The following is a 10,644-nucleotide window of genomic DNA, read 5'->3' as shown; positions in this document are numbered from 1 at the left end:
TCAACAACACACAACAGGTTTAATGGACACATGAAGCGTTTGAATAGCCCCCAAAACAACTTCATGAGGTTGAGGAAAGACATGAAGCAGAATTCATAAGGATGCAGGAAAAGAAAAGTGCTCAAAGAATCCAACTATACTTACACAGGCCTTCTTAATAATGAGAGTTGTTGCTGTGGGCCTACTGTGTTGAAAAGAGGTGGACTAGAAAAAGCACTACTTAGATAAGTCATGCTGTGTGTTCTTACTGTGTTATTTTATATGAGCCACATAAAAGAGAACCACGGGTGAAAAATATCATTGTGTTACTTAGGCAATCCTCAATTAAAATCACCATACAGCTTGTTTTATAAGAAATAAACATTTTTCACAATGAGGTAAGTTGACTACCCTGTCCACTAATGTTCTTTATATCTTCCTCTTTATGTTATCCAGTGCAACTTGTGCCTTTATGCTATGTTATGCTAATCCCTGTTGATCATTTTAATATATCTAGTAATGTACATGTACAAAGCTCTTATGTATTGGCCCTTTATGTATGGCTGGCAACCTAATACATATATATGTAACCTAATACATATATATGTATTAGGTTGCCATATATATATATATATATATATATATATATATATATATATATATATATATATATATATATATACACGGTGAGAGAGAGAGAGAGAGAGAGAGATTAGCCGGTCACAAATACACGTACACTAGAACACTAGATGGCGCTATTAGCCCTTAAATCTGACCAGTGGTGCCGTATGGATTTTATGGTGACGCCCACTCAGCGACGAGTACCGGCTTCCTCTTTCTCACAATAACAACAGCTGGCCCCAGTTAAAGATGGCCGCCGCAACCGTGGCGGGGCTCGATGCCCACAGGATGGAGGAAAAGAAGTTGGAGTACTTCTCCTCCATCAACTCCATGGCAAAGAAAATAATGCAGGAGAGGGAGAAAATCAAAGCCAAGCACGGCTCGTCCTGGGAGAAAATGACGCCGCAAGAGCAGGACAACGCCATCGACAACTGGATGATGGATCCTCATATCCGAGCCCGATACGCTATGCACAGAGTTGAGCGTGAAGAAGTGGTCTGTTACCCTAAAATGCTCATTCAAACGGGTCAGAAGATAGTTCACTTCGGAGAAGAGGTACTTAAAAGACATTAGAGTTTGGATTTTGTGTGTTTAAGGTGTGTTTTAGGGCGAGGATAGCCCGCTAACAAGAAAAGCCTGCTAACGAGAGCCACGTAGCCTCGAAAATATGTTGGTAAACGTCACTGTGGCGAGACGGCTGGCGACAAATATGGTGTTGTGTCATTGTATAATGAATAGAAATATTTAACAGTGAAACATTGTATATTTTAAAGGGTTTAAAATGACATTGGCTTTATTTTTATATATGGTAAGAGCCACTGTATTTATGCGAGTTTCATTATTAATGTAATCGTTGATTTGTAAAAGATAAATGCAGAAAAAAAGTAGAGTTTGCAAAGACAGTTCGCCTTTTATGGGCCTTAAATACTTGTAACTAATAACATATTTACTGTTTTATAATAGTAAGCATCAAAACATACACATCAGTTAACAGCAACACTTTTTTTTTTTAAATGATATCAAGGCTGCTATGAGCAGATTTTGACAAGTGTTTAACTCCTATAAAGAAAAACTGGCAGGTAGGAAGTATCAGTTGTTGCCTTTTAACTGATAAACCAGTGTATCAAAAGGAAGTCTTACAATAGGCAAGGTATTTGTTGGCGCTAGATTATAGAAAATACACACATCATATGTTACTTTAGCCAGCTAACCTAGTATAAATACCCTTAAATGGGGGCAGTGAGCACAATGACTGTGTAAGCTGAAACTAATCACAGCATGTGTTTCTGTGTTTAGGATATCACCTGGCAGGATGAGCATTCTGCACCTTTTTCATGGGAAACAAAGGTAAAAATAAATTAACAGGAATGTCTATGTTTTCTGGATACATAAAGTATATCCTCCCTTACATGTCATTCGCATCTTTCAGAGTCAGATGGATTTCAGCTTGACATCAGGCCCTGTAGACCAGGGGATCTCATCCTCCCAGTCTGACTCAAAAGCGGCGAAGGTTACTCATTCCGGTCAGATTGGCAAGAGTGCAGCAGGAACAAAGGTATGATGGGGCCTCATGTTTGAAGCAGAGATTCAGCATGCACATTTGGAAGGGAAGTGTTTGGTGTTGTAATAGGACTGTAAAATGAGTGAAAATTTTGCAATAGTCGAGCATAAAGTGGATGTGGCGATGTTTGTTTAATTTTGTGTACAAAAAAAGTTTTCAGATACATTTCTTTCTGAAAAACCTTCACCTTTGCTTACATTTTTAACAAGAGCTAAGTAGAACACCTAAAATAGGTCTTCACAGTATCTTAAGAATGCAGGACTGTGTGCATAACTGTTTCTGTGTGGTTGGGAAGGTGTCGGTCAGCGAGGGCCGGAGACCAGAAGAGGAGTCATCTTTCTGGAAGATCAGTGCTGAGAGGTCCAGGCTGGAGGGTGAGCAAGCTGACTTCCAGTCCCTGACCCCCAGCCAGATCAAGTCTATAGAGAAAGGAGAGAAACCCCTCCCATCCTACCTCCGACAGGTACGCACGTAAAAATACCATCACATCCCATTTACTGATTACAATCTGAAGGTTGGAACTTCTTCAAAAAAGGTTATGGATGATGCCGAATTCTCAGGCAAAAACATTTGTTATGATCTGTAACGTTTCTGATAAATAACAGATGGAAAGTTCCAGCCTTAACATGTGTTATCAGACTGTGTCTTAAAATAGAATCTAGCCTGAAACTGCAATATCTGGCATCAGTGACGCCTCCACGAGTAGAAGCAGATGGCAAATGTAAACAAGCTACAGTTTAAAAAGGAAAGAAAAGAAAATGTAAAATTGATGCCAGGTTTGTTTCTGAACATTATCCTTCAATGCTGCTTTCTTTACATTTTCCCACAGGATAGCTCTGTCAGCCCCAAGGAGCCTGAAACTGCCGAGCACCACGCTCCAGCTCCCACTAGGTCCACCAAGCATAGAGCACCCAAGCCTCCTGCGCCACCACCTCCTATCCCCACCGCTGTCAGCGCAACCCCGGCATCCATCTCCATTTCTCCAAACCCGCCCCCACCTATCAGCGTCCCATCTACAAATGCAGGCTGGGAGAGATCTCAGAGCACCCTGCCATCCGTCAGCAACACGGTCGATGAAATGTTCGCCTCCAACCTGGTGTCCAAGCCTTCAAATGTCACGAAGGAGAAAGAGAAGGAGGAAGAGGGCTCAGCCAATATTGACGTCAGCCCCACCTTTACCCAGGTAAGTTCCGTTTAGAGACTGCAAGTACTAAGTACATTTGAATTAAGCATTTGCTTTGGATTTTATTAAACACTAGCTAAAGTTAAAACTAAAAGGCCCAGCTCTTTGAAGTACCTGCTGCTTGATTTTAAGGTGACCGGGCATGAGATATGCTTTAAAAAGGTCATACCGTATCTGTTTATCCCAGTATTTACAGGCCCGTGATAATATTGGTTCTTGACCTGATCCAGGCTTTCTAAAGATCGGGTTTACATGTATAGTTTAGAAAACTTTTTTTTTTTTTTTAAAAAAACTTAATTTCAGAAAATGGTTATGTTTTTAGTTTTGCTTCATTATTGTTTGTACTGACACAAACATAAGTTTTCCATTAAAGGGAGGACTCAGTGTTATTGATAAGGATGAAACCTGATATTGGATATTAACAGCAAACCTTGACATTTTGTGTCATAACGTTGGAGCTGAGAATTAACATGTAGTTGCTACATTTTCATTTTGTTGGTGTTGGACATAGTGGCTAAAGTCTATTACTGACCCATGTTTCTGTATTAAGGCTTCAGACTGATGTGTTACAGGATCGACGCAGATGCCACATAATGACAGTGTACGACTTATTCTGCCAAGAGACATCACTGGTCTTTCAAACCTGGCCTTTCTCCAACACGACCACCTTTGTTTCCTTTGTAACAGAAGACTAATATGTTATTTATGGTCTTGTGTTGGAACCTAATCACATAGGACTTTAGCTGCATGACAATGCAGTTTGCAAAAAAGCCAAAAATACAAAGCCCAGTGACAGTAATGAAGCGTGCAGGTAGAATACTGAATGGCTTGAACAGGACAGAGATGATTAAAAAAATATGATAGACAAACTGTCACAAACTGGCTTAATTACATGAGGCAAACACAAACCCTAAAGAGGGCTGATGCCATGTGCAATTAAAGAAAGAGTCCCAAGCTTTAATAGCCCATGTGAGGTCCATGTCACCTGACAAGCCTCCCGTGTCAGCCAGTCTTTAGCGAGAGTAGGACAGTGGGAGGGGCATTACCAAGCAAGGTCTTTGTCTTTTATGACTTCTTCGTTGGTAGCCCAATAATAGCTCAAACGCAGTCTACCTCACTGCTATTTATCAGGATCTCTCTGTTTCTCTCCTTTCAGTTTAATACAAGCAGCAACATCCTGAAGACCGGATTCGACTTCCTAGACAACTGGTAAACCACAGCAGGACCCAGTCACTGCTCTGAATGAGTCATCCTCATCATAACTTTAAAGAAGGACCACACTACCATGACCACAGACATCCACGTCTAGATTTAGGAGACACCATTTTTTAAAAATAACCACATTATGTTCTTGTAATCATCTTCAGTGGGTAGTTAAGACATTATCTCACTGCCCCTTTCCTGGTGGATTTTCCCCCTCTCCTTTCTTAGAATAGGATCAAGTCCATAGAATTGCCAAACACTTCCACATTTTCCACTTGATATGAAGTCTGTTGGAAATCCACTCAGAGAAAAATTGAAATCAATAAGTTTATCGATCTGATGTACACGCTGGTCACATAATCCTGCTGCAGTAACCTGATGATTCTGTTGTGTACATGTGTTGTGAATGCACAGTTGATTTCACACGTAGCTCCTAGACACGAGTCTATCAAATGAACAGTTTTATTCGTCAACATGGAACAAAACACTAAACCCATATCCAGGTTTAAGTTAATATTTTTTGTTATTCTTTATTGCTCATGTTCTTTTTATTTATGCTTATATATTCCTGTAAACCTAAGAAATTTAGAGTAGCGCGTGATGTTGCAGTCTTGACCCACACAGTGCAATTACTACAGTAAAAATCTTGGGATTTTACCGTTACATCTCTTATTACTGCAGAATGTATTTAAAGCTTTTATACGTACATAGAAATAGATGGTTGGTTTAAATGTAGCTAAATAGAAACCACAGCATTGTTCTGTTTGGTATTTGGAAAAAAACACACAGGAGGGAAGAACTGGGAAGTGCTCAGACTTAGTCATGGAAAAGTCATGGGCTGTATGTCCGGGCTGCTATGGGAACCAGTTACAGATGTCCTGCATGGATTCAGCTACTTGGCAACACTTTCACACCTCCTAACTTTCACCTTTGACCTCAAAATAATGCTGAACAAAACTAGTGTGCATAGTGTGAAATGATTCACACTCAACTATTGTGTCGTAGGTAAATGGGCAGGCTTATAGTGTTTGGTGGCACTTGTGTCAGATCTACATGTAATGCTTAGTACATGGTTTTCTATATTTATCTGCTCATTGTATCTTCTGTTACACACGTGCATCACATTCATGCATTTTGGGGTCACAGTTTGGAAGGAAATAAACAAATTGTACTTAAACCTGGCTCTTATCTTTTTCATTCTATCACGAACCACATTCCTTTCTAATGGCTCCATGACACCCAAAAATAATATTTTCCTCAAATAGTAAAGACCATGATGATGAAAGTTTCCATGTGGAGGAAAAGGAAGGAGTCACTGCAGTAGCTTATGGTAGTAAAAACCTACAACAGAAAAAGTGGTGAAAAAGAACTCGGTGTTTCTCCATCTATGATTCCTAATCCATCATGTCATTAGGGAGGAGAGAGAAGGATGCTGCAGTTGAAGGAAGTTTTGTGCTGCTCTGATAAAACATCTCATCAGCCCCGTTCAGAATCATTAGACCTAAATCTACCATCTCCCTCCGGGGTGCAAAGCAACCACAATGCAGCGTGTATTTTAGGAAAGCAAGAGCAATATTCTGTTTCATGCATTATGTATGTTGTGAAGGGCTGGTGTAGGCATAGCTACTCAGCTCTCTCGCACTGAGGTAAAGTAACATTTGTCAGTGTTGCTAGGGTTTGATGGACCTAAATTGTTTTTTTTTAACTTAAGTAAAGTCTGTACAGCAAATGTAAAGCTGCTTTCCTGTTTTAGTCCAATGGTCATCTAAAGCTTCATTAAGGCATATTTGTATAGATTTCAAAAATCTTTATATTAAGTGAACAGGCTGTTAGCAATTTTATTGTGTCCAGGCAAAAAAGCATGGTTATTATAGTTTACTTAAACTAATATTAGATGACAAAAAGCCCCTGGTCCCCCTGGCTCTGTTGGGCCTCCTCCGGTGCATGGAGGGCCCTCGGGTCTTTGGGCCTGGGGCTCGGTCTGCCCTGGCGTAGCCAGCTGCTGGTGGAGCCTGCGGGCTCGTTGTTGCAGCCCCTTGTGGCTTCTGCACAGTGGCTGCTAGGTGACCCCCATCCGGGACACTCTTCAGCCCTTTTCTAGGTAGGTGGCACGATTGCCCCTGCGGTGGTCCTCCTTGGGCTCTTGTGCTCTGCGGGGCCTCTGAATATCTTGGGCCCATGTCTCCACCATGCCTACTTCATGACCTGGAAGGCAGGGCTATGGCTCCCCATACCCACAATTAAATACTTACATGGAGAAACTTTATGAACATAACTGCGCTCACACACAGGTGTACAAACAGGTACTTACAGACACACATTATCTTGGTTGGCTGCTGCCTCTAAACATACAATCCTAATCAAAAGTTTAAGAAATTATGTTTTGCATGATTGGATCTTAACAAGGTTCCAAGTAGAGCTTCAACATGCAACAAAAAGAAATGGGAGTGAGACAAAAGATTTTTGTTGAGCATGCAATTTATTGAAAACAACACTTAAACTGAAACAGGCTGTTTTACAGCTGATCAAAAGTTCTGAACATGAACTCAGTAACAAGTAGCTCCACTGTTACTGCTGATGCAAGCATTTCCATAAGGTGAGTGGAAACATTTCACCAACTGGTGAAGACGGCTGCACAAAGGGCATCTACTGTCTGCAACTGTTGTCCATTTTTGTGAACTTCCCCTGCCATCCATCCAAAGGTTCCTAATTGGATTTAGATCAGGGGAATACGCAGCATGTTCCAGAAGAGCTATCTTATTCTCCTGGAAGAAGTCCCTTGTTGCTGGAAGAAATCCGTTGGTTTTTTTTTTAAGATAAGATAAGATAACCTTTATTAGTCCCACATGTGGGAAATTTGTTTTGTCACAGCAGGACAGTGCAAAAGTTATATAGCAAAAATTAGAATACAATAAGAATAAAATACTGTACACAACTGTACAGAATAGAATAAAATAAAATACTATATACAGTAGAATAAATAGAATAAAATGTACAATAGGATAAAAACAGAATACAAATGCTTAATACAACTGAGTAAAAATACAACTTTGTCAAAAATACAAAGTTGTGTTGTTGTTTTTTTCTGTCTCTCAGCAGGTGATCAAGCAGATTTTCAGTCTTTGCTCTCTATATTCCTCTTCTCCTCTGTTTCCCCCCACGACCTTCACAATCTTCCCAGCCTTTCGTTCTCTTTCCTGTCCTCCGGTCCTGTCCATTCTGACTGCAATAACTCATGAAATAAATAAATAATAATAATGTTAATGATGAAGGTAGAATAAAATATGACAATCAAGTGGACCAGTATAGCAAAAGCCGTACAATCTACTTTGAAAATAAATCTGTTGGGCATTTTTCTTGGCTTTCAGGCAATAATTCTGATTGCTAACAGTGCCAGACAGGACAGACCAAAAAGTAAATAAATAAAATAAAATAAAAACTAAACAGAAACAAGCAAAACCACTCTGGATATGAATTGAAACTAAACTTAACTCAATTAAACAATAATTTAAAAAAAAATAGTTAGAAAATACAGAACTATAACAATTTTGCAAGAAAGCTGATAAAATCCATCCACCCACCTTCTACTCATTATCCAGCTTTGAGTCATGGGAAAAGCCACATGAACACAGAGGCCCAGATTTCCCTCACTCCAGCCACCTCTCCTCTCAGCTGAGAGATATGATCTCTCCAGTCCTGGGTCTGCTTACTGGTAGGACATGTCCAAAACATCTTGCCTTGGAGGCTTCCAGGAGGCATCCTAGTGAGATGCCTGAACGACCTCAGTTGTTGAATAGTATCTGAAATATACTACTATCCAAAAATAGTATCTGAAACTTTGAACTGTCAGACCAAACCACAACAAACTGGTGGTTTGAATCCACCAGTCGGCTGGGACCTTTTTGTGGAGTCTGCATGTTGTCATGTGCCTGTGTGGGTTCTGTCTGAGAACTCAGAAATTTCTCCCATGATCCAAAGCCAGGCATGTTTGATTGATTGGTGACTCTAAACAGGAGAAGTCAGGGATCAAACCACCAATCTTCCAAATGGTAGATAACACTCTCTACCACATGTGCAGAGCCAGAGATATTTTGCTTTTGCTTCGTCCTCCTAGTCAAAATTTGGCACCAGAATTACCCAGAATGCAGCTCAGCATCTAGCAGAGTTGAGCAAAACTGGGGAACATTCAGTCCCACTGAGTCAGGTGAAATCACTTGAGGCACTTTCAGTCTTTGCACAGCTCCCTGTGCAGTCATAAAAAAGCTGTATAAGCAGTAGTCGGCTACTCCCTCAGACTTGTTAGCAGATTTCAATCTGCACTTTTATGTTATCCATAATTAGACTACAATGCATGACTGAAGAACTAATTAATATTAAATGGTCAGAGTCGACTCATAACTATCTTATATTGCCCATTTATCACATTATGTATTATGAGTGCTTGTGGACACTCTGGACTGAGGCACCTCTGTCCAGTCCGGCTGCCTCACTGAAGCACCACCCAGTGCTTCCAGACCCTGAATGGCTGCTTTGTGTACAGGAAATGTTTGGGTGAAGATGTATTTTTTCATCAAAAATCTGGGTGAATGAAAATCATTGAATGGTATTAAAGTTACAACAAAAACAGAAACAGGACTCTTGTTGTGTAACAGTTTGTTACCTTATGTCTCGCAGACTAATGAAGCAGCCAGCTCTACGGACGTTATTCAGTAAAAATACAACCAAAGGTCATCTCTGCAGAGCCAAAAGAAATAATCTAGTAACTGTTAGTGTTGTTCCTGACTGATGTTTTTTCCCTCCCAGGTCAGACATGACAGGGTTAGGTGGAAATTTGACTGAGTCATCCAGATATTTTACTGCTGATATACTCCATGATAAGTGAGCAATGTTTGCATTTCAGTCCTATTCTGCAGAACTGTTACTACAGAGGATTATTTTGGTGTTTTTGTTTGGTCTTTGAGAATATAGTAAAAACGTTTTAGTGACAATTTCCTCAAGCCCAAGTGTGTGCTTCAAAATCTTCCATGAGGCAAAAAGGAAGACATTTTTCTAATGATGCATTTGAATACATTGTGTTTTATTCACTGTTTCTATAAACCAGCGATAAGGAACCATTAGGTCAAAGCAAGGATTTTCTTGCTCTCATTTATTTTTCCAGACCATTGCTCCACTCAAAACTGAGGTCTGGAAACATGTCTGGAATCAGTTGTGTTACTGAAACAGCTGTGCATGTGCAGCTGTCCTGCCGACTCAGACCCGACTGTCCCTCACAGTCCCCGTCTGAGCTCCACCCAGTCTCCACATCGCAGAGCCTTTCCTCATTTGCTTCCCTGGAAATTCTGCTGGATTCTTGTGGCATTTTAACTGGCATACCTCCTGCTGCAGGCCCAAACACACATGGACACACACATGGCCACTTACATAAGGTTTCTCTTCAGTGGCAGGTTCGTCATTATATCACAATTTCCTAAATAAATTCACAAAATTATATTTCTATTACCACCAATGTATTTAACTATACTAGAAAACTGTCCAACTTTTATATTATACACATTTAGCCAAATTCATAAAAGGGCTGTTTGTGTAGATATGATATATAGTATGACTTGCAAACTGTAAAACCCTTAGCTAAAAATAGTTAAGTCCATAAGAATTTTAAATGTGATGCCATGATATCACTAAATCATGAAAACAGGTCTCAAATCAAGCACTCAAGACGTTATGTAAGATTTTCAGCTTTAATTCAAGATGTTTGGCAAAAATCGTCCATCAGCTGTTTAATAGTTGCAACCATTTTTATGCATAGTCCCCTATTTTCAGAAGCTCAAAATTAATTGGCAGTCGACTGTGAGGTGATGTCTGTTCTCTCATTATTTTTAATTAAAAAAATTAAGGAGATAAAAGATCTGAAGTTTATTCCAAGTGCTGATCTAGCATGTGGTGGCTTCCCAATGGACCACTGCATTTGAGGTCCAAAGAGATATTGAAGTACGTGAAGGAGGCCATCATTAGGCTCACAAACCCAAATAAACCCAATGAGGGCATAGCAGGAACTTTAGGAGTGGCCTAATCAACAGTCTGATACGTCCTTAAAAAG

At 40.1% G+C, this 10,644-nt stretch overlaps 1 protein-coding gene across 1 annotated transcript; it reads left to right on the top strand.

The window, feature by feature from the left end:
• The first annotated feature begins 808 nt into the window (after nucleotides 1–808).
• On the top strand, nucleotides 809–5,724 carry c15h1orf198 (chromosome 15 C1orf198 homolog). Its single transcript, XM_084953946.1, has 6 exons — nucleotides 809–1,155; nucleotides 1,897–1,947; nucleotides 2,030–2,155; nucleotides 2,457–2,624; nucleotides 2,991–3,344; nucleotides 4,501–5,724. The coding sequence occupies exons 1-6, from the start codon at nucleotides 850–852 to the stop codon at nucleotides 4,555–4,557; spliced, it is 1,062 nt and encodes a 353-aa protein (XP_084810072.1). The 5' UTR covers nucleotides 809–849; the 3' UTR covers nucleotides 4,558–5,724.
• Nucleotides 5,725–10,644: the final 4,920 nt, after the last annotated feature.

Source organism: Perissodus microlepis, chromosome 15, assembly GCF_051167445.1.
Source record: "Perissodus microlepis isolate ML-2025 ecotype Zambia chromosome 15, ASM5116744v1, whole genome shotgun sequence".
NCBI classification, from domain to species: domain Eukaryota; kingdom Metazoa; phylum Chordata; class Actinopteri; order Cichliformes; family Cichlidae; genus Perissodus; species Perissodus microlepis.
Note: the sequence above shows the minus strand (reverse complement) of the source record. Positions and strands in the feature narration are given on the sequence as shown.